This window comes from Aspergillus pseudoviridinutans (assembly GCF_018340605.1).
Source record: "Aspergillus pseudoviridinutans IFM 55266 DNA, scaffold_9, whole genome shotgun sequence".
Taxonomy (NCBI): domain Eukaryota; kingdom Fungi; phylum Ascomycota; class Eurotiomycetes; order Eurotiales; family Aspergillaceae; genus Aspergillus; species Aspergillus pseudoviridinutans.
The window spans coordinates 1,216,671-1,243,536 of NW_025091289.1; the positions used below are offsets into that span (position 1 = coordinate 1,216,671).

At 50.6% G+C, this 26,866-nt stretch overlaps 8 protein-coding genes across 8 annotated transcripts; 5 read left to right on the forward strand and 3 right to left on the reverse strand.

Moving 5' to 3' along the window:
- Positions 1–191: 191 nt before the first annotated feature.
- Positions 192–6,816, forward strand: atg2 (putative autophagy regulatory protein Atg2; the record flags this gene model as incomplete). The annotated part of the gene is made up of 4 exons (XM_043307080.1): positions 192–353; positions 458–5,755; positions 5,813–6,742; positions 6,799–6,816. 4 exons carry the CDS (start codon positions 192–194, stop codon positions 6,814–6,816), a joined length of 6,408 nt encoding a protein of 2,135 aa, XP_043163015.1.
- Positions 6,817–9,785: 2,969 nt separating this feature from the next.
- On the forward strand, positions 9,786–11,128 carry Asppvi_011247 (oxidoreductase, short-chain dehydrogenase/reductase family; the record flags this gene model as incomplete). The annotated part of the gene is made up of 3 exons (XM_043307081.1): positions 9,786–10,206; positions 10,258–10,343; positions 10,391–11,128. The coding sequence occupies 3 exons, from the start codon at positions 9,786–9,788 to the stop codon at positions 11,126–11,128; spliced, it is 1,245 nt and encodes a 414-aa protein (XP_043163016.1).
- Positions 11,129–11,439: 311 nt separating this feature from the next.
- Asppvi_011248 (uncharacterized protein) lies at positions 11,440–12,459 on the forward strand (the record flags this gene model as incomplete). The annotated part of the gene is made up of 1 exon (XM_043307082.1): positions 11,440–12,459. The coding sequence occupies one exon, from the start codon at positions 11,440–11,442 to the stop codon at positions 12,457–12,459; it is 1,020 nt and encodes a 339-aa protein (XP_043163017.1).
- Positions 12,460–12,583: 124 nt separating this feature from the next.
- Positions 12,584–13,600, reverse strand: Asppvi_011249 (uncharacterized protein; the record flags this gene model as incomplete). The annotated part of the gene is made up of 1 exon (XM_043307083.1): positions 12,584–13,600. The coding sequence occupies one exon, from the start codon at positions 13,598–13,600 to the stop codon at positions 12,584–12,586; it is 1,017 nt and encodes a 338-aa protein (XP_043163018.1).
- A 2,116-nt stretch (positions 13,601–15,716) lies between these two features.
- Positions 15,717–16,661, forward strand: Asppvi_011250 (carbon-nitrogen hydrolase family protein; the record flags this gene model as incomplete). The annotated part of the gene is made up of 2 exons (XM_043307084.1): positions 15,717–15,771; positions 15,838–16,661. The coding sequence occupies 2 exons, from the start codon at positions 15,717–15,719 to the stop codon at positions 16,659–16,661; spliced, it is 879 nt and encodes a 292-aa protein (XP_043163019.1).
- Positions 16,662–17,099: 438 nt separating this feature from the next.
- Positions 17,100–17,926, forward strand: Asppvi_011251 (60S ribosomal protein eL31; the record flags this gene model as incomplete). The annotated part of the gene is made up of 3 exons (XM_043307085.1): positions 17,100–17,192; positions 17,576–17,650; positions 17,723–17,926. The coding sequence occupies 3 exons, from the start codon at positions 17,100–17,102 to the stop codon at positions 17,924–17,926; spliced, it is 372 nt and encodes a 123-aa protein (XP_043163020.1).
- A 456-nt stretch (positions 17,927–18,382) lies between these two features.
- On the reverse strand, positions 18,383–19,386 carry Asppvi_011252 (uncharacterized protein; the record flags this gene model as incomplete). The annotated part of the gene is made up of 4 exons (XM_043307086.1): positions 18,383–18,559; positions 18,610–18,896; positions 18,949–19,109; positions 19,166–19,386. The coding sequence occupies 4 exons, from the start codon at positions 19,384–19,386 to the stop codon at positions 18,383–18,385; spliced, it is 846 nt and encodes a 281-aa protein (XP_043163021.1).
- A 1,356-nt stretch (positions 19,387–20,742) lies between these two features.
- Positions 20,743–25,313, reverse strand: Asppvi_011253 (RanBP1 domain protein; the record flags this gene model as incomplete). Its single annotated transcript, XM_043307087.1, has 2 exons — positions 20,743–24,886; positions 25,189–25,313. 2 exons carry the CDS (start codon positions 25,311–25,313, stop codon positions 20,743–20,745), a joined length of 4,269 nt encoding a protein of 1,422 aa, XP_043163022.1.
- Between the last annotated feature and the right edge of the window lie 1,553 nt (positions 25,314–26,866).

Consider the following 26,866-nt stretch of genomic DNA (forward strand, 5'->3'; position numbering starts at 1 on the left):
CTGACTATTGCGGTTGATCATCGCTATCTGCTTATCACCCCCGAACGTCACCTATCAATCAACCCTCCGCGTCAACTCTTGCCTTTGCGGGATTCTCCATTTACAGAACCGACTTCAACACGATCATCTTCATTTATTATGTCCCTGCCCCGATGACTAGATGAGCCGCCGGTTGGCTCCTTTCGCCCAAGATGGCTTACTTCTTGCCCTCATTCTTCCAGAAACGGTTGCTCAGATATGCCTTGTCTCGGCTCGAGCTTGTCGACACCGAAGCACTAGACTTAGATAGCTTGGGAATCCGATGGGGTCAACGAAGCACTGTCGAACTTCGGGATATAGGACTGAGGCTTGAGGTGAGTTTATATATCGTCGGCAGACGTCGCATACTACTAGACAACTCCACCCGCCATGAGCTTAGTGGACGATGTATAACTAACAATCATGATATTGTAAACAGAAACTATCTACACTTCTTCAGCTCCCCGCCTCGAGTGAATTGCTGAGCGCTAAGGTCCAGTTTCTAAAGATCACCGTCCCTGCCGATATCTACAGTAGCGGTATCATCTGCGAAGCTAGCGGAATCGATGTGCATCTCCGACTACCATCAGAAGAATCTTTCTCCGCAGCAAAGGATGGAAATAAGAATAGTCGAAAGCTATCTCAAGCTGGTACCCATGACTCTAGTGGCGATCACATTCTTCCGACTCCGGCCGATCTTGCGGAGTCATTCCTCGATTCTGAACCGAAAGAGGAAAAAGAGGAATTACAAGCTGCTATCACGTCTCGATCACAGGTGTTACACCGTACATCAGCGTCTATCAGTGACGATGAGGAGGAACTTGGTTTAGGAAACGAGGGTGTATCGCTGCCCAGTTTTGTTGCTGCTTTCTTGAAGGGAGTCGCAGAGCGCCTGCAGGTCAGGGTCGACAATGTTTCAATACGAGTTGATATGGAAACGAAGCAGGAGGGGGTCGTCAAGAGAGAACCGGAGAACAAATCTGATATCGTAACGGGACTTCTTACTGTGCGGGAGTTCTCCGTTGGTGCCGTGAGCAGCACAACGTCCAGTTCTGAGGAAGAAAAGCATTCTCGTAATAGGAACCGGCCGATCGTTATTTCTGACGTCAACATGGCTTTGATATCTGAACCGATAGTATTCTCGAATTATTCCCGATTCGCACCGCCCGCTTCGCCGACTACGCCCGTGCAGCCAAAGTCAAGCGAGCCTTCGAGCAGGATTCCGTCACCCTTGCCCGACCACGCATCCGATGCGGACTCTGTCCTAGCTATGACGCGTTCGATAATCTTGGAGCCGCCGCAAGAATATTCGATTCAAGATATAGAAGAACCCGGTGTGGGTCGAATGGAAGGTTCTGCCTACACATACGATGGGCGGTTTTCTGATGCCGATACCGACGATGAGAATCGAAGTGACGGTGGTTTAGAAGACTCGCAGCAGTTCTTGGATGATGATAAATTATTAGACAACCCTGCATATCTTGACTCTGTCATCGACTCCCAGTTACATGACGATGACTTAGAACCACCAGAGGGCCTCGTACCCCAAGATGATCGATTTCCGCCCAGCAGTGACACTCCGCGCCCTCAGACACCTGAGATGCACATGCCCCGTGAGACTTCACCGTCCGACGTTGACTCAGAGCATGCAGCTCCCTTCTCCCATTACGGTGATGGATCCATGGACAGATCCCTGCACTATAGTCAGCCTTACCTCGAGACTGATCACGGTGTAAATCGGGGTTTCTCACATGGTGCCTCCTCATTTTCAGGGTCCTTGCCCTCGAGAGAAAATTCAGACAGGCAAACAGCGCCTCCTGAAGCTGGTAGCGTGGGCTCATCTGATTTCGCCTATGGCGGCGGACTTTCCGAGTCCAAGTTGTTCTCAAATGAAGAGGCTCAGAGTATGTACATGAGTGCTATCAGTCAAGATTCGAGTAGAAGTTTCATTCCAAATATACCAGGCGCTTGGGATCTGCCGGAGTCGACAGTTGTCCGAGATGTGCACGCAGGAACGCAGCTCACAGACGCGGCAGGTGAGAAACGGGACGTGCAAGATGAAACATCGATATCTACACCAAAGCTCACTGCTCAGGCGGCCTCGACGCTTACTGAGAAGCGATCATTTGGCGAACAAAGTGAGTCCCCGTCTGAGGCACGGGGACCTGATTTGACACCGCTCTCACCTACGATGAGCAAGCTTTCAGATGTTGCGAAGCGGTTTCTCAGTATTGATCGAATATCGATATTGATTCCTGTTGATGAAGATAGACATCATACGGACGAGACTGTCCGTTCAGGAGACGTAAAGTCAGCAAGTGACAGTCTGAAGGACTCAGCAGTGGATTCTGGTCATTCATCAGCCGAGCCCGAATTGCTCTCTTCCACCGTGTATGCTTCCGCACGGCTTCGCAGCGACTCGATCAACTCAGCCACTTCATTCGAGGGCACCCTGCCCAGATCACCGCCTCGTCAAGCGAACAAGGCGGACCATGATCTCATTTCGAAAACTCAACCGGGTGGAATTGCTGTCGAAATATCATCCGTAGATGTACGATTTGATAATGCAATTGGGTGGCTTGTTGTCAAGGCCGGCCAAAGGGTTCTTCACGCCTTTGGTGACGGCGGGGATGTCTCCAGTGGAAACCCCGCGCCAGAATCTGTGCAGAAACGTCACAGTCTCGCTCTCACTCTCTATAACTTTTGCATCAAATACGTCGATCACGTTCCCGGTCAAACATATGCTCTCAACGACTATGACCCCCATTCCTCGTCACTTTTCGGCTTGCCCCATGAAGATATCATTCTACGAGCGACAGCATCAGGTCTAACGGCCCGCTACTTGACTGATAAAAAAGTTACAAAGTTTGGCCTAGACGTCTCAAAGTTCGTACTCGGCTTCGCCTCGGATGACTTCATCTCATTCAGTGAAAGCTTGAAGATGCGGGAGTCCACAAGAGATGTCCTGTCACCTGTGAATGGTGATATCTCTCTTTCTCTGACCAAGTCTTCCGACTCTGCAAGCCTCACCATTAGAACACTTCCTCTCCGGCTATATCTTAATGTCCAGCGCCTGGAGGAAGTCTTCGGGCGGGTTGGCGGCCTCAGTACTATCCTGGAGCTCGGAAATTCAATCTCCTCTGTCTCAACTAGTAGAAACATGAAGGCAGATTCTCCAAGACGGGCTCGTGGCGTGCATTTCGAAAGCTCACCACCTCCTGAGAATAACCTTCAAACCAACCCCCAACTCTCCTGGAAGGTGAACGCTCGAGTCGGTGGAATCGTCTTCGATGTTGCCGGTGAGACACATTATCTCAGGTTGAAAACGACAGCCGTCAAGATTGTCAGCCGATTCGAGGGTATAGGCGTGCAGATTGACAAAGCCAAGTTGAGTGGCCCGTTACCTCTTGACGACTCAAGGGATGCGCCCGCAAAAATCAACCTGAGCAACATCCGCGTGGAGTTTCTCTACTCCCCCAAGGAACCCGATCTGGACCGGCTATTGGCAATAATAACACCGTCGAAAGATAAGTATGACGAAGACGATGACATTATGTTAGACACGCTGTTCCGCCAGCGTAGACAAGGCTCCGTTCTCCGTACTACAGTCGCGGGTGCGAAGATCGTCGTCTCGCGCACCAGTGACCTCGAGTCACTTTCTCAGCTTGGAGAGGAATTGGGCAGGTTGTCTACGGTGGCAAAGTATCTACCTGAAGATGATCGCCCGGGCATCCTCACCCTCACTCTCATTCGAGAGCTTGAATCTCAAGTCTACCTGGGTGGGCCTGTCGGAACTATCACGTCGTATCTCAGAAACGCTGAGGCTGCTTATATCAGCATGCCGTCTCTCATCGCTGCGCAACTGGGGACGATCAAAGTCGTCCGAAACGGGAGTGAGGAGCTCGTAGGTGAAGCACTACCGTCGAGCGGGAGCCAGGGTCAGAACCAGAGCCAACTTCCAATACTGATGGCTCGCTACATTGCCGATGAGATGGATCCGACCATTAAGATCAAATCTCACAATTTACGCGTAGAATACACCATACCGTCCATAGTTGCGTTCCTTGGGCTGAGTGGGGATCAGACGACAGGAGATGTCGCTGCTAATATGGCCAACTCTTTGGCTAATATTGCCGAATCGCAGCACTTGCAACGGAATGATTCTGAAGTCTCAATGGGATTAAGAGACCGGCAAGCTTCCGCGAAGCCAAGGAGGCTTGCATTTGCCCTACGGGATTGCGTCCTTGGGCTGAATCCTCGCGGTACAGCGGCGAAGGGACTGGTTGTGTTAACGAATGCTAAGTTTTCAGCGGCTATTTCCGACCATAGGTGTTCAGAAGCAATACTGGATCTCAAAAAGGCGTCCATCATGGTCATTGATGATGTCAAAAACATGGGTTTGGCGGAAAACCTTCACCGTGGTAGATCAACAATTCCGCAGAGCGACCAAATTCAATCCTTCATCGATATGGGGTTTGTCCCAGTCTCTTCCATATCGTCTGCAATGGCCACAGTCAAATTGATGCATGTGGACGATGAGGGGACGAAGTCGTTAGACGTGGAGCTCAAGGATGATTTATTGATACTCGAGACCTGTGCCGATTCCACGCAGACCCTCATCAGCATCATAAATGGATTGCAGCCTCCCACCCCGCCAAGTGTGGCCCTCAAGTATCGGACGGAAGTTTTGCCTATAGAAGACATGCTGGCTTCGTTTTCTGGGGACGCATTCACCATGGATTCACCACCTGAGCGTGCAGAGATTCCAGAAGCTCCTACTATTGTTGAGCCCGAGGGCGGAGACCCACGCATAGAAGACGAGCTTGAGTATGTGAGCGACTTTTATCCGATGAAGCCAGGGCCAGATAACCTGTCCCCCAATGAGAGCGCAATGCCGTCGGAGTCGAATGATCTTTTGGACAGCTTCCATTCGCAGTACTATGTATCCTCCAGCGTCTCCGATCTCGAATTCAAGGAAGACCATTTTGCCAAGCATTCTGCTGTAGGAGGTACGGCTCATCGTTGGGATTCGACTCAGAACACATATGGTTTAACCGACGACTCAAAGATCCGTAAAAGTCCGCTGCGGATCAGAGTCCGGGATGCTCATATTATCTGGAATCTGTTTGATGGCTACGACTGGCAGAGAACCAGAGATACAATTTCTAAGGCTGTGAAGGACGTTGAGAAGAAAGCCACGGAGCGGCGCGCGCGAGCCGGTAGTCGGACCTCACCAGGTTTCGAGGAAGAAGAGGAATCGGTTATCGGCGACTGTCTGTTCAACTCCATATATATTGGAATCCCTGCCAACAAGGACCCTCGAGAGCTTCGCAACGATATCAATCGTAACATTGACGATCTTGCCAGCGAGACAGGCAGCTACGCCACTAGTACAACTGTCACTGGGGCCACGGCACGTCAAGGCCAGTCGCCTTCGTATAGAGGAAGGAGATTGAAATTGTCTAGGAGTAAATATCACAAGATGACGTTTGAGCTGAAAGGCATTTGCGCGGATCTCGTCGTCTTCCCCCCTGGCTCTGAAGAGACGCAGAGTTCGCTCGACGTTCGTGTGAACGACTTGGAGATCTTCGACCACGTTCCTACGTCGACATGGAAGAAATTCGCGACGTATATGCATGAGGCAGGCGAAAGAGAAAGTGGGGCCAGTATGGTCCATTTGGAAATGTTGACTGTGCGGCCTGTTCCAGAGCTGGCAGCGTCCGAGCTTGTTCTCAAGGTCAGCACTTTCTTGCCCACGTTATGTAATCTGAACAGCTGTGTTAACATGTTACAGGCAACTCTTCTCCCCTTGAGACTGCACGTTGATCAGGATGCCCTTGACTTTATCTGTCGATTTTTTGAGTTCAGGGATGATTCTGCACCCACACCAAGTTCAACAGCCGACATTCCGTTCTTACAACGAGTGGAGGTCAACGCGGTGCCTGTCAAACTTGACTTCAAGCCCAAGCGCGTAGACTACGCTGGGCTCAGATCAGGCCGGACAACTGAGTTCATGAACTTCTTTGTCCTTGATGGCGCGGATATGGTCATGCGGCATGTCATCATTTATGGGGTGTCCGGCTTTGATAAACTGGGTCAGACACTCAATGACATATGGATGCCAGACATCAAGAGAAATCAACTTCCGAGTGTTCTTGCTGGCCTGGCGCCCATCAGATCTCTAGTCAATGTGGGAGGCGGTGTTAGAGACCTTGTCGTGGTTCCTATGCGAGAGTATCGCAAGGACGGCCGGATCGTCCGAAGCATCCAGAAAGGAGCGCTGGCTTTTGCCAAGACCACGTCCAATGAACTCGTCAAGCTTGGTGCCAAGCTTGCTATTGGCACTCAAACGGTTTTGCAAGGAGCCGAGGAGTTGCTGACTACACCGACCGCGCCGACACTGGGCTCCGAAGAAGACACGATTGAAGAAGAGGAGGCGAATAAGATTTCGCCCTATGCGGATCAACCGGTGGGTGTCGTCCAAGGCCTCCGGGGTGCGTTCCGCGGCTTGGAAAKGGACTTGCTTCTCGCACGAGATGCCATCGTTGCTGTTCCTGGCGAGATCGTGGAGAGTGGTAGCGCGAAAGCTGCCGCTAGGGCTGTTTTCAAACGTGCTCCGACCGTTATCCTTCGACCTGCGATTGGGGTCTCCAAGGCCGTTGGGCAGACGCTCCTTGGGGCTGGAAACACTTTGGACCCGAGCAATCGCCGAAAGATAGAAGATGTAAGTGTCGTGGTGAACTATGTCTCTCAAGTGTGCTTGCTGACATTTCTGCTTAGAAATATAAACGCCATTAAGATTGTTGCTCATGTTGGGCAGTTTGACCTTACTTTGCGCTATTTTGACCAAGATGATACCTTATTTTCATTGCTCATATCTCAGACGAGCTGTCCGTGCCGTTATGCTATGATTATTGCTTGTTTTCCTGCTATATATCCCCGATTTTCAGACTGTTTCCTGGTACATATTGATTAGCTGACAGGCGGGCCTTTGAGATCAATGCTTGTCTACGATGATGAATGACCTGAGAAATGTTCACGACTTTGTTGAGATTCCCGTCAAAGCATAGATTGGTGTTGGGTTTTTTGTCTACAGGCCTTGCATATGATGAACTCGAAGCGATTTGCTAATCTTTCGAATGAACTTGAATGAGATTGCCTCATGCTGTCCTAGCAACGGAAGGGGTTCTTTAACGAAGAGGATAGGCTCTGTAGATGTGCGCGATCACTGGCGGTTGTCATTTTTAGCAACCCAGTAGATTCTTAGAAAGACAACCGAAGCCTTCTTTATTCGCCTTTAAAGTTACACAGACACAGCAATGCCAGAGTGTCAGTGTAGTTCGCTCAGTCCAACGAATCCCTCCTCTGGGCCGTTCGACATTGTGCCGCCGCCAGATCCTTTCAAGTTGCATGTCAGACAATAATATCGTCATCATCATCATCAGTCTTCCTACTGAAAAGTCTGTGGTAGGCCAGGGCCCGCAACAAAGGCTATGCAAGGGCAAGTGACGAATAAAATCCCCAGTAGCGGGTTTCCCCTCCAGATCCCTACCAGGAGGCTTAACTCTTTTTGTTTATGGGGTGTTGCAAGGCCAAACTGAAACAAAGATGGCTTGCAGTTCCTGGCATTGGCACTAGCAGAGAGACCAGTGATCGATCACCATTGATCGATGGTCAAGTGGATCATCATCGACACGACAGCGAACGAAAATTTTGATGGGTCATCTGGTGTGACGAGAGGGTGGTTGATTCTGCTTCGGCATTGGGGCCACGTTTCCTGGTGCCCAACCAGGAGGTGTGGAACTGTAAACTGTACCTTTAGTCTGTGATGGTTGTGATGGTTGTCCATTTGAAGTTGTGAACTTCAGTGGATGACGGTTGATGGGGAGGATCATAGATGACTGGTCATCGCTGTTTTGGGTGGGTTTGAGGCTGTGGATTGGATACGGCCTAGTCTCGAGGTCGAGTTCGTTTTGGGTTGCATGTGCGCTAGCTAGTCTTTTCAACAGTCGATGCTCTCTAAGGTATATTCAACCTGATGTGGTGCCGCTTTAGCTGTTCCGAGTCTCTTTGGGGTGTGGGTGGATTGGTTGAGTGCGTGCAGGAACTAGATACTACTGAGAATACGCCCAACTACACACTTGGGGCTAAACTTCTATGGCCTTCAATTTCAGGAATGAATGATATGTTTCTTATGTCATAGTAGCGCTGTGTTCACTTATCTCAATCAAAGCATCTGCTATCACTGCGAGTCTCTGACTCTTACCTGTCAACGTCCCCCTTCTTGATGACTTTCCAGCTTCTTTCCTAGATAGTTAGAAATCATAGGGAGTCTCGTCAGCATGGAGACTACGGTCCATATCCTATGGAGGAAACGGCCCAAATAGCATGCTGGATCAAAAGCCAGTAAGTTCAACCCCCCAGCTGGCTGATACGCCATGACACTAAGTATTAGGTAGCATATCCACCTCAGTCAACTCCTTTGTGTTCCAAGCCGGTGACAAATCAGAATCATATTTGCTAGTTGGATGGCATCCCATTGACTGTACCCCAAGACGCATTCCCTTAAATGGAGAGATGTTTTGGCCATGGAGAGAATGCAGCTCTTATACATCAGCTTACTGTTATCATTCTTGCTGTGTTTCTGGCTAAGTAAAGTTGGAATCCTTTAACACCAACTGGCTAGCTTGTATAGAACCAGCTGAAACCACTTCAGTGATGAAACATTAGTGGCATGATCGGAGCAAGGGATTGAAATGTTTGCCACATTAGAATTGTCATCACTGGAGAACAGAGGGATATGAACTTATAACAGACATGTTCATTGTGATATCCTTGCTATGGTGATTGCATTGGATAATGCTGTGATGTGCTTATTCTATAATGGAGGTGCCCAAGGTAGCTCTTTGATTCTTCTGGGGGATGTAAACATGAGGTTATAAGCCACTTTTAAGCTCTAGAGTGTGCACATACTTCTGACACTTTCAAGCTCTATTACTCCAAAATCCACGGCAATGACAGCATCCTTTAAGAGAAAGTAGTCGGATCGAGCTCTTTGAGGGATGTCTACCCTTGAATCCAAGACATGTGTTCTACTTTCCTTATCTGAATCCTCCTTTACAATCTAATCAGGGGCAATCACTGGTAAGTCATGTGGTCTTTGATGGCGGCAGCTTTAGTTGTAAACACTCTGAGCACAACAGACATAGCTGCATTCTCTCCACTGTAAGTTAATATCAATGTAGAATCTATCCAAATATTTAAAGGGGCTGATGCATAGCGTGCGTGTTTCTTATTATTCTGAGTGAGTGGGCCTAAGCCTCCTATGTGGCGCCCATAAGCAGCGACAGGGCTCCCTTGATGCAGAAAGAAAATCAATACATGCTGGTTATTTTTAATTCCATGATTTATTGATTTTGACCTGGCAATGTGACGTTTGCCTGTTTCTTTTTTCGTCCAGGGCCCATCTGTCTCTTCTTTTTATCTCTTACAATCTCTTCATCCCCCTTTCTTCTTCTCTCCTTTTCTGTTTATAGTCTGAGCCTGACTGCAGAAGGTCAGAACAATAATGTCTGTTTCTTTGTCTTGATTCATGGCCCCAACGGTCGGATTATGTCCTGGCCTCATGCACCTGTACTTGTACCTTCAATGCCATCAGACAGTGGCCTTGTTCAATTGACAGGCTCTCTATTATCGCTCCTTTATTTCTTAAGGTGTTTTCTCAGCGGGAGGAACGTATCTCTTCACCTTCAAGAAGATAAGCAACCATGAATCTCGATCATGACCATCAAATCTGGCAAAGCGGCTGCCATGAACCTCTCCAGCTTCACTCACCACTAAAACATTCTCTCAAATCTCCAACTCTGGACTCTCCTTCTTTTGCATCGACCGCCTTGGATGCCGCAACGTCGAAGCCGGGATATCCGGGAGCATTATCCCTGCACCACTACCGGAGGTTTCTTTCGCAGGATGACGGCTTCATCGCCCTCAATCGCAACGGAGGGAAGACCCTACGGCGTAAAAACGCAGCTTTGGATCTGAACAAAAGCCAAACGAGCTTGACGCCTCCATTGTGTTCGTTTTCGGTCTCGTCTGCGGCGTCGAGCCCGCCTCCGCTGTCTCCGTCATATACGCCCAGTCCTGTCTCATACCGAGGTGAGAATGGGGCTGGGCTTGATGAATCACTCCGTACGTGTTAATCCGCTGTCATGCGGTATGAGGATATGCTAATGGATATAGTTTCCTTTCCATCCAGTTTCTCAGATATCAACGCTTCAGAGCAAACGCTCCGTGCGAGTCCCGTACATAGCCCGCATCAATTGCTGGTGAGTTTGCAGAAAACCACACCCTTAACTGAGCTGACAAGATATAGGAAACTTTCCGAGCTAGGCTCGCCCGGTTCCCGGAACCAGAGCCGCAGGAGCAAATATTCACTCCCAGACATGCCAAAGCCCGCTCGGATTCGTTGCTGTTGGAACTGCGACGCCCGACCGCCACAGTGGAGCATCAGGGGACCTCGTTCGAAATCCTTAATCCGCATGAATCGTTAAAGTTCGCCCGCATTGTCTCGTACATTGAAGACGTGGACAATTCGTCCATCACAGACGACCAGCGGGACTCGTTCAATGCAATACGGCCTCAGAGCGAGACCTTGATCTTGGAGCATGACGAAACCATTGAGGCAAGCTATGACCACAAGCAGGACCATGACCATTACATCTCCGACGCCGACGAAGAAAAAGCCCACTACGAACTCATCGGCGACATACCGTACCACCCTATGCCGTCCATCTCCGAACGATTAGAGGGAAATGAGACCGATATCCCGCAATCTCACAAGTGGAGCTCGCCTCCGCAGTCCAGGCCGATGACCTCGCAATCATACGGAAGTGAACTCGGGGAGCCGGGGTACTCAGTTCTAGCCTCCTACGACGGGATAGGATGGACGGGCACCACGGACGACATTCTCGCGATGAAGTACGAGGAGATGCAGCGGAGCGAATCGACCAGGGGGTTTTCGTCAGATCGGAAGAAGCGCGGGAAGCGCAATCCATTTAGAAAATTACGCAGCTTTGCGAGTGCCCTGCGGAGGGGCCGGCTTTTTCGATGATAGCGTGAACTGTGCTGTGTCAGAGACACCGCAGTATGAGTGGGTTCCTATATGACAGCCTGGAGCTGGTCTCTGTTTCATTGCGATAGATTAGCCTGATATATACTTTAATCTCTTCATCCTTCGGTGTGCTTAAGGTGCACCTCAAATGAGGGAGGTCATGCAAGCGTCACCATTCTGACGTAGTTACCAAGCCCTGGGTTGGTCATCATGAATATACCATATACCCCATAGACGAAAACCTCGGCCACTCACAGAGATATCCCTCAGCCATCCCTCAGCTCGAAGCGAACACCTTACTGACCCGAAACATGGAAGACCACCCAACGGCCCTCTCCATCATCCAGGCCGAAAACCTCACCCACGCCCTCCCGGACAAAGTCATCCTAATCACAGGCTGCTCATCCGGTCTCGGCGCCGCAACCGCCCGCGCCCTCTCCAAAACAAACGCAACCCTCTTCCTCGCCATCCGCGACATCCACAAAGCCCGACACGTGCTGGCCGACCTCCTCGGCCCTGCGTCTGACTCTGACTCCAGCTCTGACTCTACCCCTGCCTCCGATGAAGACGGCAAACCCTCGACCTCTCAAGGCGAAATCCGCCTCCTCCACATGGACCTAGCCAGTCTATCCAGCATCCGGCAAGCAGTGAACTCCTTCCTCTCGCAAAGCGACAAGCTGAACGTGCTAATCAACAACGGCGGGGTAATGGCCACACCAGAAGGCCGCACAGAAGACGGCTTCGAGACACAGTTCGGGACGAACCATCTCGGCCATTTCTTGCTCTTCGAGCTGCTAAAACCTATCCTGCTGCGGTCTGTGACACCACAATTCCACTCACGTGTGGTGGGCGTGACGTCGTCGGCGCACCGGAAGAGCGGGATTCGGTTTGGGGATCTGCATTTCGAGACGGGAGGGTACGACCCCGCGCTGGCGTATGCGCAGAGCAAGACGGCGAATATCTATATGATGAATGAGATTGAGAGGCGGTTTGGGGGGCAAGGGCTGCATGGGCTTAGTGTGCATCCGGGGCTGATTTTCACGGGGTTGCAGAAGTTTGTGGATGATGGGGTGATGGAGGAGTGGCGGAAGCCCGGGATGAGGCCGTATCTGAAGACGGAGGAGCAGGGGGCTGCCACGGTTGTGGTGGCTGCTGTGGGGAGGGAGTGGGAGGGTAAAGGCGGGAAGTATTTGGAGGATTGTAGGGAATCGGGACCGGCGAAGCCGGGGTTTCGGACGGTTGATCCTGGGTATGCATCCCATATTCGGGATCAGGAGAGCGCGGAGAGACTGTGGGAGGAGTCACGACGGTTGGTTGGGTTGCGAGATTAGGACGAGAGCGACACATACGTGAGAGCGAAATGAACAAGTTGATACGGACTGACGAAGTATATACAGGCCGGGTATCTATCTCAATATGTACAGTAGAAGGGGAAGTCTCTCAAGGGGTAGTAGATCAAACATTCGTCTGCGGTGCCTTTTCAACCACAGAAGCCAAGGCAGCGCTGACCAGACTCTTCCTTCTCAAGCCTTGATCACTTTTCTTGCGGTGATCCCGGCTCGATGACAGGCAATAGTTCTTTTCGATACGGTGAGATGAAGGAACGCCAGCAGTGCTTTTCCGCCGGTCTCGATGCTCAACCCCTGGTGTATCAGAAAGGCCAGAAGTGGCGGTTATCGGTCGATAACGGCTCCGGCTGAGCGTGACAGCCCTCCTACGGGGCGATAGCTGCGGAGGAAGTGAGCTTGGATGACAATCGTCCTCGTTGCATGGATCGAACTCCGACGGCTCATCTTCAGGTATAAGAGCCCGTCTGATGGCTTCGATGTCCGAAGGATTGCATTGCAGGCGGGAGATATGTTGTCTGTGTGCCCGGATGTTCATCGTAGTATCCAGTCCACTGTTCAACAGGGTTTCGAGAGCCCCACCCTGCGACGTCAAGTCCGGCGGGGCGATCATGGCTTCCAGAAAGGGGGATTGCTGATGAGGTGACAATGAGGGTGAGAGAGAGGCCATAGACGCCGAGTCACAGTATCCTTCGTCGTCATGGTCCGTGTCCGGGGGTGTTAGGAAATACCCATGAAATTGTCCAGATACCGACCCCATGTCCGATACCGACCGGGGCGTTGACGGCGAGGTGGGTACGTCGTCAGCTTTCTCCTCCTGATACTGACTGTGGATAGTATGCTCATGGAGCTTCCTTGTCAATGTGCTGATGGAAAGTCTCTTGCCGTCGTAAGCGGAGAACGGAACAGAGGTAGGCGGCTGAGGGGAGCGAAAATGTGATGATCGGGAACGATGCAAACTTCGGGGAAATTTATGCGACGACGTCGATCGAGGCGACGGGCACTGAGAGGACAATGGCGAGATCATTGAACTATCACAATCGACCATGAGTCGATCGTCCCCGTCGAACGCCAGCCGGGGGGGTCTGGTGGACGACGGTGAGGAGAAGGAGAAGTCCTCGAACATGGTGCCGTGCTCTTCGAATTGGCCGTCCGGAAGACTGATAGTAACGGGGGTTGTGTAATGCCCTGTTGACTTTGTATATGCCTAAATCATCTGATGGCAATGAGTGCTGAGTATCTTGAAATATCAGGCGGCAGCGCGTCTCGGGCAACTTATAAAGCGTAGGGACTACCAAGATTGGCCACTTCGGACTTCTCCCGTACGGGACTGCGCTGCGGGAAAAAGAAAAACCACGCTAAACAGTAAAAATTGAGAAAGGAGGAAAAGTGGAAAGAGTGGTACTGGGGGCGTTTAAGGCTGTTTAAGGCCTTAAGCCACAGAAACGAACGTCCGAACCCTGGGGCAAAATGAACGGAAATCGCGAAGGCCGTGGGGAATCGGTGGGCGGCTGTGACGCTGTCTCACCGGCGGAAGGAGAATCACAGGCTGATGGTTGGTGGGCAGAAGAAAGGCACCCTCCCGCTATCCATGGCTCACTGATCAAGGACCAGAGGAAAAAGAATGAGAAGAAGAGACACACAAGAGATGATAAGGGAGTCTCCCTTGCCCCTTTTTCTCCATATTTATTTGTGAACACTTCGTATCTAAATTGGAATCGTCACAGGAAAAGCCAGAGAGTTCTCCGTGCACTTTATGCCTCAGGGGCCCAGACTCGCTGACTCAGCCAGCGTCCTATTCGCGCCTCTCCTTCTCGTCTCAAATCATTATCCCGTTCGTTCGTAGTATCTCCCTAGAATACTCCGTACTCCCTACAGGCTTTGACGGAGGATGAATGAGTCTCTGACAGACCTGAGGATGCTCCGCCTTTCTGTTTTGAGTACTCGTCGTTTCGTGTTAGGTTCGATACTTCGGAACTGATACCAACACACAAGTTACATTATGGCGATAGACGTCGCGCACTATTCAATATATTGAAGTGATTCCTCATCTGTGATGAGTCCGTTTTGAGGGGCTACTTAAAGCTGGAAGGTTGCGATCTGCAGACATATCTGCAAGGCTCAAGGAGACCTGCATATGCCATATGTGATCCTCAACGGCTTCACTCAACCAGTAGGCAGGATCAACTGCATGAACGTCCAATTCATCGAAACAGACTACCCATGTGAACTTGCAGGCTGAAGATCCATTGATGTGATCTCTATGATGAAGCCGCCAGGGCCAACTACGACATTGGCTTTGCGTACACGAGATGGAGGAATTGCGCCCCCTCATATTATTGATGAGTGATAACACCTTTCTCCAGAGAAAGGACCCATTTTGTCAACGGTCGATCACCATTAAACTGGATCCGGTCTGATATCACAGCGGAAACAGGTAAGCGGCTGTAGAACCTGTTTCACGAATTTCACCGCAGAAAAATCATTTCTTTTTTCTCGAGATGGCTACTATCAGTCCCCCATGCGACTATTCTTGTTCTGGGCAAGTCGAACTATCGAATGGTCCAGAATTGGCATGAAGAACTTCATGATTTTCGTTGCTGGGCCTCACTCTAATTGCCGTATGTAACCGAGCCATTGCTTTCACGGTCAGAGAAGGTCTCACTCTCGTAGACAAACGGTACAACTATGCAAACAGGCGTCATCGTTGTAGTCTTTTTGTCATAGAATGATTGTGCCGTGTCTCCTATTGCAGTGGCCAAACATGTTGTATAGTCTTCGGAAAAAGAAGGTCGTCCAACTTTTATCAATATAAACAAAGCACCCAACTCTTGAAAGAAGCAACTGCATTGAATCGATCGTAAGCGGAATTACATCACGCCTCTGCTGCTATGCACCAGCACGAAGCTGAATCGCCGACGTCCACATTCGGACTCTGCTCCCCCGACAGCAACCGACGGGCAGCTTGCATGGGGACTATGTGCAAGATAGTCATCGGCCACAATTGGAAGCCAACGGTACCAAATTGACATTGCTTATCCTGCCAGAAATGATCATAATAATTGTAGGATATACAATACTGTAGCGGTTGTCGGTTAGAGAAAGCCTGAAGCCCTCGAAAGCACCGCAACGGGAGTCGGCCGCCACTCCGGCCCCATTTATTATCCAAGTTCCCCGCATCGGTGCAACCACTGATAACCTCAACTTCCCAACAATTGTTGCATTTGTCACGTTTGTTAGGCATGGCTGCGCTTCTGAAACAACCTCTTAAGCTAGCCTTAGTGCAGCTGGCTTCAGGTACGCTACGATGTTCCAGGCGTCCGTGATCTCTTCAGCCCATACTAACGTTGTACTCGGTCACAGGTGCGGACAAAGCCGTTAATCTCTCTCATGCAAGGACCAAGGTCCTTGAGGCTGCAAAAGCAGGCGCGAAGCTCATCGTTCTCCCTGAATGCTTCAACTCGCCGTATGGAACACAATACTTCCCTTCGTATGCCGAGACACTACTCCCGTCGCCTCCCACGAAAGAACAATCCCCCTCATACCATGCTCTGTCGGCCATCGCTGCGGAAGCCCAAGCATACCTGGTAGGAGGCAGCATACCCGAGCTGGACACTTCGACAAAGAAGTATTACAACACTTCCCTTGTGTTCTCGCCGACAGGTTCTCTCATTGGCACACACCGCAAGACGCACCTATTCGATATTGACATCCCCGGGAAGATTAAGTTCAAGGAAAGCGAAGTACTCTCGCCTGGAAACCAGTTGACTCTCGTCGATCTCCCAGAATATGGCAAGATTGGTCTCGCCATCTGCTACGATATCCGTTTCCCGGAGTCGGCAATGATCGCAGCGCGCAAGGGAGCTTTCGCGCTCATTTACCCCGGTGCCTTCAATATGACTACTGGCCCTCTTCACTGGGCACTCCTTGGTCGCGCTCGTGCAGTTGACAACCAGATTTATGTTGGCTTGTGCAGCCCGGCTCGTGATACGAACGCAACATACCACGCTTGGGGTCACAGTCTGATCGTCAATCCTAATGCGGAGATCCTGGCAGAAGCAGCCGAGACGGAGACGATTATCTACGCAGACCTGGATAACGAGTCTATTCAGAACACTCGAAAGGGCATCCCCGTCTATACCCAGCGGCGTTTCGACCTATACCCTGATGTGAGCGCCGAGAAATGACACGCTTAGAGGATACAATTATTGTTGCATTCTGACAGGGGAAAACAACCTGGGCTAGTGATAAATGAGTTATGACAAAGAGACGTCAATTCCAACAAATACTGCCTATTCCGAGTACAACAACTATAAACAATGATTAGCATGTAGATGTAGCCTCAAGGCAGTTTCGATTAGCGGCGGAAGGTGTAGCATCACGTGACAGAAACCACCCAATCAGAGTGTTGCCACACGATAAGCGAGCCACACTGAATTTCGACCACCAAAAAAAGGACATCCGAAAATCCCAATTCCTTTGACAGTCGACCACATCGCCAACGACAGCCGACGTTCTCTGTCAGCCCATTCAGTCAGTATCAATCCCACATGTCTTTGTGTCGCGCAGTTCTTTTCCCCCAGGACTGAAGAGTACTGACAATTTCTTTTCTTCCTGTTTCAGAAATGTCCAGCACCGTCCAGACCACCGGCAAGAAGACTCGTTCGGCCATCGCCGACGTTGTCACCCGCGAGTACACCATCAACATGCACAAGAGAGTACGTTGAAGACGCTGGACCTTTGCTTTTGATTTCCTTTGCACACAATTTCGTGGTCAATGAATCGACCGACTTTTGCGACCTTGCGGAACCAAACACCCTGAGGAATGGACGGAGAACAACATATGGGAACATCTCGAAACAACCTTGTGTGAGAGGAGGAATCCGCTGCAGAAGGGCTTGTGCGAGATATTTTCGTCTTGGGGATCAGAACCGAAACCCAAGGAAAGAGGAGGAACATACACAATGCACGACCACAAAAAAAGAAGAAATAGTTTTATGAAGTCCACCTCTATGGCCGCAAATAGCATCTTCGCAGATTCACTCTACCAGATGGCATTTGGGCGGAAGACTAATTTCTCCTTTTTTTGCTCGATCTATAGATGCACGGTGTTACTTTCAAGAAGCGCGCTCCTCGTGCCATCAAGGAGATTCGCGCCTTCGCTGAGCGGGCTATGGTAAGTTTCTTTCCCATGAAGTGATGGGATGGGGTCCAGCTCAGCTAACCACTCGCGTTTTCCGCCAATCAGGGCACCACGGATGTCCGCCTCGACCCCCAGCTGAACAAGAAGGTCTGGGAAGCCGGTGTCAAGGGCGTTCCTTTCCGCCTCCGTGTCCGCATCTCCCGCAAGCGTAACGACGAGGAGGGCGCCAAGGAGAGACTCTACTCCTACGTCCAGGCCGTCAACGTCAAGGACGCCAAGGGTCTGCACACCGCTGTTGTTGACGAATAAACGGATCGCTTCCTGCTCGGGTCTTGTGTTACGGTTGACTTGGAACAATAAAAAAATTTCCATGAAATGAAAATTTCTTTTTTCCGCTGTAGCTTCGATCATCGGTGCTTCTCTTTCAGGCTCGGGAGTACGGAGTGAAATATCGTCATATTGGACCTATCGGGTATGATTGTATCGATTGATACGAGACTACAGAGGAACTATCGTCGACGTGACTATTAAGAGATCCTTTAATTCAATTCCTTATACCCTCTTGCTTTGAGAGAATTGTATCATGAGTAGTTCGCTCCTATTAGAATGATCTTTGCCTTATCGGGTAAGGGGGGGTCGTTGTATCATCACCCCTTTGATATTCGTGTGATTTGGTAGTGCCAGCAAAACAGCAGAATCTCTGTAGAACCCTAAAGCTCAATGATCATCCAGTTCTTTCTGAATTCAAGCCAGCATATTCCTGCGCTAAGTTGCAGGCACCAGATCCATGTGCACCATTGCATCACGAGCCTCCTTTCGAGGGTCATTGATGCTCAAGGGGAGAACGGTGTTGGCATCCAGATCTTGGGGGAGAACTGGGCCAAAGAGATCTCCGGCACTGATCCCAAGTGAGCACTCGGACTGAGTCGCTGGAAAGATGGTCTATTATTCTGGTGAGCCCTGGTCAGCGATAGGAAGGGCAGACAACCCACTGCTTCTTGCTGCAGGACTGGGTTGCCATTTGCGTCTCGAACGTAGAGTTCAGCTTTGCCTTCCACTTGGTTGGTGGTGCCTTTGCGAGCATACATGATTATCACAACGACCTCCACACATGGACGGGCACCGATAAGCCATAGTCTCATATCGTCCATGAGCCGCTCTTTGGGCTCAGAATCTCCGCATTGGATTACGAATGAGGGGTGGTATCGGTTGTCTGGCGTCATAGCGAAAGTGGGTATCTTCCTCGAACCCGAGTACGGGGCCTCGAATCGCCCGTAGGCTACCCAGAGTTAGCAATATCATATACCATACATCCATGGCCGAAGACTGACTAGAGATTGTCGACACCCGAAGAAGACAGTGACTATCCCTGACAAGATTCTGCCTGTGCCAGTCGCGTTCCTGGATAAGCATCCAGTTAAGGTGACATCCAAGGAGACGGGTAGACATGGGTTTGATTAGCAAGGTCTCTGTAACAGAGTTGTAGCTGATGCTGAGCCCGGGCACGATCAGCAAGGAATATAGAGATGATTAGCATCGTTTACTTACGGGAAGTATAAGCGTCTAACCTCGCCGTACTCGTCTAGCGAGTCGACAATCAATGGGCCCCATTCGGGGGAAACCGAAGTGTAGGCAATTTCAGTTGAGGATGGTGCTTGAAGAACCTCTCTTCGGACCTGTGTACAAAGCTCTTGCCAAGTTTGGAATCCGCGTGCTGAATGGTGAATGAACTCAGTAAAGGGAGTGCTATGCTGGGTCTGTTCTTCCATTTTGGCTTTGCTTCGAAGACCACGTCTTTTGGGAATCTGGAGTGAGTTATTGTTATACTGAGGGCTGGCCAGACCTCAGAATAGTGATAGATCTGTCAGTCTTATTGTATGAGGTCCAGAGATGTTTGATGACCGGTAAGATCTTTGAAGGAGGGGAGAAGCAGGAGGGTGGAAATGGAGAGGAAGTTAACAAGAGTGACGCATGTAGGATCCTGTGAAAGAAACCAAGGTAAGGCTTCTTTGATCACTCATTTAGGGATACCGAAGCTATCTACCCAAGGACACAGTAGGTATTGGGTAGATTGACTGATTAAGTCAATCCTTTGGAATGAAATTATTCAACCATGGCTGCCTCTGAGATCCCCTTATGGCATCTTTGGCTCAGAGCAGTGATGGAAGAGACACTGTTGTCCTCGTAGGGAGAATGATACTGATTCCTGATTGTTGATATATGCGGTTGAGGTGACGGCATGTATACGAGACTCTATCCTCGAGATGACTTGACTGAGACTCAAGACTCTCCATCAATTATAAATTTACTCACACCTCAATAGTTTGTCAGTATGAAGAGTTTATCCATTGATCTCAGTCAGAATATCCCCCCGATTGGGGATTCGCCTTCTACTTCTCTTCCAGGGGCTGGTGTTGAAGAGAGCGCGGCGAGACCCCATCCAGTTGAAGAATCAGGACTCAGCGATAGAGGCGGGAAAAGCCTCTGCAGAAATGGTGAGGCGGTTGAGGATGAAACACCAATAAACGTGCACCATGCCAGAGAAACAACGCCAGGGAATCCAATGAATAAGAATAAGGTAAGAATGAAATTTAGATGGAGGATGCATTGCAATGGTTCGAACCCACACGCTATGCTAAGGCGCCTGTCTTGTTCCATAGATAATAACATGATGCTGATGACGTAGTGTGATTGAAATGCGAAATAGTTACACACAAGGCCATGATCTGAATGTAGGGGAAATGGACGGCAGGATGGCAGGATGGCAGGAAGGATATGGAATGCAAAAATGGTTCAACAAAATGACGCCAACTTCGAGTGCTCATGGTTCAAAAAGACATGAGGAAGAATGGACAAAGTACGTTGCCAGGTAGAAAAGACAAAATTGACATGACAATCGCAGATAAAGTAGTTTAATCCTATCAAAGAAATCGCATGGCAGCCATGATTCCTTGGCGGAAGGAAAAATACAATCATCAGCTTTCACGGCCCGTTGCATAAACCATGGGAATCACGGTTATGGCCGGACGGAATCGATATAAACTGTCGTAAGAAAAAGCCGCGAAAGCGTTCGAGATAGACCAAATGTACAACGCCGATTCGTGATATGTAAACACAGCTTGTGCTTACGCCTTGGACTCTTCAATTGCGGAGTGCAAACGCTCAGCTTCTTCCTTCCCTTTCACTCTAACAGCCCATTGTTCCGGGGCGCCTTCAGCCTGGGGAACCAGGAACTGCACACTGTTTGCGTTAATGGTGTACTTAATATCCTTCAACAAGGCTGCGTTCAGGACAACCTTGCCACTTGGGTCGGCTCTCAGGATGATGCGAGAGCGAGAAGTGTTGCGATTTTTCAAAACACGGAGATAACCAACACCCTGGCTTTCCCAGCCTGCGCCAGACTTGATCTTCAATGCACGCGCCCGCGTCTCTATCACAATGTCTTCGTCCTCTTCGCCGGCTCTGCTGCGAGCAAGATCAACCTGGGGTAGAGATTCGGAAGCCTCTCCATCTACAGACTCCTCCGCGCCAGTATCGGAGGTCATTCCGGGGGTCGACGCGCGACTGCCAGTAGCGGAAGTGACAGTAGAAGGAGCCAGGAAGGAAGAGCCTTGCTGTGACGGGCCACCAAAGGAGAACCCTAGCGCCGACTGTCCACTGCCAGACGCCTTCGCCCCAGCGGCTGGCGCGCCGAAGAGAGTAGAGAATGGCTTCGAGGAGTCGGCTGATTGAGCGGTGGATCCAGAATCTGGCTTCGACGTGGTCGAAGGTGCCGTAGCAGTCGAGTCGGCGAATTTGATGGGAGAATCTGGCTTCCAGGTCTTGTCACCTGCTGGTTTCGACGAGCTCTGACCGAAGATGGACGGCGTACTCGTTCCAGTACTTGCCGGTGCGGAAGTAAAAAGACCACCGCTCGTGTTAACCGAAGACTTGAAGATACTAGACGCTGGCTTACTTTCGGCAGAATCACCTTGGCCGGGAGCAGGGGTACCGGGTGAGCCAAATGGATTCGGGGTGGACGTTCCGGGACTCGTCATGGAAGAGGAGAACTTGGACGAAGGGCTAAAGAGGGAAGAGAAGGGATTCTTTGGTTCCTCGTCGGTTTGCCGCTTAGGCTTTCCGTCTTGACCGTACTGAACCCGATCAAATAAACTTTTACCACCGCTCGAGGCTTGTTTTGACTTGCTCAGAGCTCTAGTAAAATCGCCGTCGTCACTGCTGTCATTAGCAGAGAACTCGGCTCCGTTGACCGAAACGACTTTGGAGTCTGCTTCGCTGGTTTCAGCATCCCGACTACCGTCGCGGTCGCTGGCCGGAACCAGAGAGGACTCTTTGGACTCTTCTTCATCAGCATCTTCCCCGGCAGCTGACGCCTCTTCAGTATCGTCAGCATCATTATCCTCTTCTACCTCTGATGGGGTCGCAGAGAGATGGCCAAATATATTGTTCGCTTTGGCCGGAGTGTCTCGCTTTGCTTCAAAGACGGATGAACTGGCAGTCGAAGTAGATGTCTCTGCTGGTTTCTTGGGTTCCGTAGTATCGCTGCTCTCATCCTCGAAGACGAATCCCTTGCCTGGAACAAATTTGGCGCGCTTTTTAGACTGAGCCTCCAGCTCCTCGCGTTTCTTGCGCTGCTGTTCGGCGTCTTTCCGTTCCCATTCAGCTTCGTCTTCTTCCTCGGAGTCGAAATCCTCTGCTTTGCGCTTCTCCTTTTCCTTCTCGGCATTCTTATCGGCAATGGATTTGAACTGAGCGAAAAAGTTCGTCGCAGTGCCCGTACCGAATTTGGGAACGGCTGATGCCTCGGTTCTCCCTTCACCTGTGGGCTTCGGGACGAACAGGTTCTGGGCAGGCGTGCTGATGCTTGTTGTCGATGACGTGAGCCCAAGATTCGAGGTAGGTTGAGAGAAGATGGAGCTGGATGTTGCATTTTCCTTGGTAGTAGAGGATGTAGAAAATATGGGCTTCGCCGGAGACGCAGATGGGGTGGTAGAGAACAGAGCAGGCTTATTGGTTTCTGGGGTAGCTGGCTTGGGAGACACTGCACTTGTGGCCTCTGAACCATCAGCTTTCGATTTCGAGAAAGACCGAGCGAATATGCTCGCTGTGGCAGAGTCACTATCGGAACGATTCTCAGCCCGAGAAGCACCAGTTTCAGCCTCTTCCTCAGCCATTTTCCCATTTGTTGTTGGGGTGGTCTGGCTTGTATCAAAAAGCTTAGACGGCGTTGTCGTAATGGAGCTTGGTCCGATGTTCATCTTCTGGGAAGGTGACGAGATGCTGGTGCTGGGGGTCGCTGGTACACCAGTAGTGCCGAAGGGCTTGACTTTCTTCGCTGATTGTATCTCAAGATCAGCGCTTTCATCGTCGGCAGCCTTCCGCTTATATGAGCGCGGTGCGGTTGGCGCACCAATCACTTCACGAACGCGCATGTAAAAGAGCACGGTAGCGTCGAAGTCGTCCGTTGAAGGATTCAGTCGAGCGATCTCGCGTTGAAAGCATTCATTCAACATGCGCAGACTGTACACAAGATCGAAATCTTTCTTCTGTTGTTCGCTCAGTCCAGTAGGCAATTTGCTCGGCCGCAAGCTCTCGGCGAATTGGACTGTGGGGGGCTTGGCTGAAGGTGTTGGCTGATCGGGTGCTGCACCGTTGGCTTTGAAAAAGCTCTGAGACGCAGTAGTTGCGGACGCAGGTGACTGGATTTTACTCTCCGCAGCGGTGGCCGAGAGAGATGAAGACTGCGGCGCGAAGAGGCTGGGTGATGGCGGAGCTGCAGACGAAACAGCCGGAGTAGACGCGACCGGTTTCGCTGGCTCTCCCACTTTCGCTCCTTCATTATGTGTGCTAGGCTTGGGAGAAAAGAGAGAGCCGAACGGGGCAGCAGCAGGTGGTTTTTGTTCCGGCGTGGGTTGGGTGGTAGTGGATGGTTTAGGAGCGAAAAGGCTGCTGAAAGGATTTGCCTCGGAAGTCTTCGGCTTATCAGTCTCTGCAGAAGCAGGCTTGGGCGCAAACAGGCTGCCCGTAGCCGGTGCCTGGAACAGGCCAGTTGATGAAGTAGTTGAAGGCGCAGCAGCAGCGCTTTCGCTCTTGGAGAAGAGATTGCCACCGGTTGTGGAGGAGGAGAGTTGGAAGCCGGTCTTGGGTGGGGTTGCCTCGCCTATCTTCTCTTCATGTCCTCTCTCTTCAGCAGGCTTCGGCGTAGCTGATGGAGAGGGTGCGCCTGAGAAAAGGTTTGAAGACTGGAAAGGATTCTGGAACGGCGTTGCAGGCTTGGCCGGCGATGCGGTACCAAAAAGCGTCGGCGCTGTCGTTGTCGTGGGCGTAGCAGCGGTCAATGCGGGCGTAGGTGCCGTAGCGCCTGTTGTGGGTTGCTGGGAAGTAGCACCGAAGAGAGGCGTCGAGGTTGGAGTAGCCTGCTCTGTCGGCTTTGTTCCAAAGAGTGGTTTAGACGGGGTTTGTTGAGCCGCCGGTGTAGCACCACCAAAAACGGAACCTCCTGCTGGGCTGCCGAAGCCTGTGGATGCGCCAAATGCAGGCTGAGAAGCACTTCCCCCGAAGATGGCTGGCTTCGATACGGCAGCATTGGCCTTTGGGTCAGGAGATGTCTGCATCGAATCGCTACCGAACGCTGTGGATTGGCCAAAGGGAGAAGGCTTGTCTGATGTAGACTGGCCGAACAGACTTGTTGATGGAGCAGTGCTAGTGGCGCTATTCTGGCCGAAAATGCTGCCAGTGGAGGGTGCCGTCGTCACAGGCTGGCTTGAAGGTGCAGTAGTGGAAGTGCTTCCAAATATGCCTCCGGGAGCAGTGCTCTGCTGCGAGCCAGTTCCAAAGAGGCCGCCCGAAGGCAGAGACTGCTGGCCTGGAGCAGAGCTTCCGGCGGGTGGTACGTTGAACATACTGCCTTTGAACCCAGAAAACCCACTATTATCAGACGGTTGGCTGGGCGCAGTAGTGTTCAGAGTGGCAAAGGGATTTCCCGATGATCCTGACCCACCAAAGGATGTAGAGAAACTAAAGGACGATGAACCAGCACCTCCTGAGCCAAAGGCAAACGGTGATCCTCCGTTCTGAGTGGGCTGGCTTGGGTTTGGACTAGCTCCTGGAAAACTGTGAGACTGAGATTGGCCAAAAGAGAAGCCGTTCGTCGCAGGCTGGGCGCCCGAGACAGTATTGGGATCGATAGAATTGAAAGGGCTAAACGTAGCTCCGGTAGCGCTTGGAGCAGTCGTACTCGGGCGGGGTCGTCTCCGAATATCCTTAATTCTGCCGACGTTGTCAGTTACAATTCGAGTCGGAGAAGACAGACAAGAAGCCGATAATTCGCTATCGACGATTGCGAGCTGGAGAACTTTCCAGGTGGAAAGTGTTGAGGTAACAGAGGAGAGGAGACAGGAAAAGAAAAAAAACAAAGACAAAGAAAAAAAGTTTTTGAGCAATACAATGAACACAACAATATGGGAGGCTGGTATTGACGGTGGCCCGTCTCCCATTCAGTGAATAAAGACGCCTCAGGAGATGACAGGAGATGCGTAAAATTGCCGCAACCATAAATCTCATCCACTTACTTTCTATGTGCCAGTTGCGCAGCAGTGGCCCGCTGAGGCTTTTCTTCTGGTGTGCTCGCCATATTGAATGCAAAGAGATCGGAGTCCTTGTCGCCCTGAGGGCCAACAGCTCCTCTTTTAGACATCTATGGCTTATTGAGTCTCCGAGGTGAGCTCAACCCCCTTCCTGGTTCCCTACTCGCGAAAGTGACCCTTCATCCACTGAGATAGATTCGACGATCGCGCAAATCTGCACTAAAGCGATTGAGTTTTTCTCGTGGATCTCACTCGGGGAAGTCAACACGACTTAGTGATTTCGACTGCTGTAAAGAGGCGCGCAGAGACGCGAAGAGGAATATTGATCGCGGTCTTCAAAAGCGGCAAAAGCGGTGGTATATTCGCGTTCTCGTGTGGATCAATCGCCAATACCCCGGCTCATTTATCAAAAGCTTTTCGTCAAGTCGGGGGCCCGAGGAAGCAATGCGGATTTCGCTTGTTCTGCACAGATCGCGATGCGCGAGAGGCAGCCTGGGCAACGGGCACTTGGGAAGAAGTAAAATGACGGCGTAATGGAGGCCAGAGGCGTGAATTTGGGGCACTTCAATGCTAGGCGTGAAGTATGTGCCTCTTTTCGATGTTTTTTTGCCCCAGAGAGGATGAAACCGGGTCGGTAAGAGCTATATGGGTTTCCTCAACAGCTACTCGGCTCGCGACTTTTTTCGCCAGTGATGAGAGCCTCTTGCTGGCAGAAAAAGTCAGCATCACGTGATCATGCAGGGTGACGTTCTTGGCACAAATGACATAACAGCCAGCAGGAAGAGACATCCGGCAATGATGATAGAATATGTAGCAGACTGAGAATTATAGTTGGAGATAATTCCTTTGTCTAGAGAGGCACATGGTACATCACGGTTGCTGCTGTGATTGGTTATGGGCCATGTAATGACCTCCTTCATTTGCGCACAACATCAGGGCGTATTGCTGTTACGTGATTGCGAGACAGGAAAGTAAAGATACTCCCTACAAAAAGGCGTATCATATGTAATCATACGGTATATCATTACGACAATTGCCCTTTGTGGTTGCCATGGCACAAACAGCAACTTCAAAGCAGAAGCATTTTTGACGTCTCTCCCCCAAAAAAGTGCTTGCTGGTCTAGATTTGGGGGAAACTTACCAGATGCATACTGCCCATTTATGAGCGCCGAACTTGAAAGCTTCCATGACGGTACATCGAGGTTGAGAACGAAATATATGGAACCTCGAAATGCTGAATTTCTAGCCAAGATTGTGGAAGATTATTAATTTGGAAGGTCCCTTGATATGGACGATTCTTATATTTTAGTACTTTCTAGCGCGAAGCATTTCCCTATAGTCACTCAGTTTTTGACTCGGGCTTTTCAGTCGAGCAAGCTGATGCAAGCAACGGGATATCCACTCCCCAAGAAGAAGAGACATCAATCGTCGCTGAGTTCAGATATATACACGCAGCCTCCGGTCAAATCTGGGTTCCTCCATCCACACAAACTGTTTCGAGGATTTGATGTGCTTCCCAAGAGGCTCTTTAAGCAATACGCTGCGATCAAGTCATCATTACCGTCGACGCGTCTGCTAAGGAGGGCAGGAAGATATCTGATCCAACCTGTGGTGAAGAGGGAGACTATCCGCCGTCAGGTTGAAATTGCGGAGCCTGATAGCT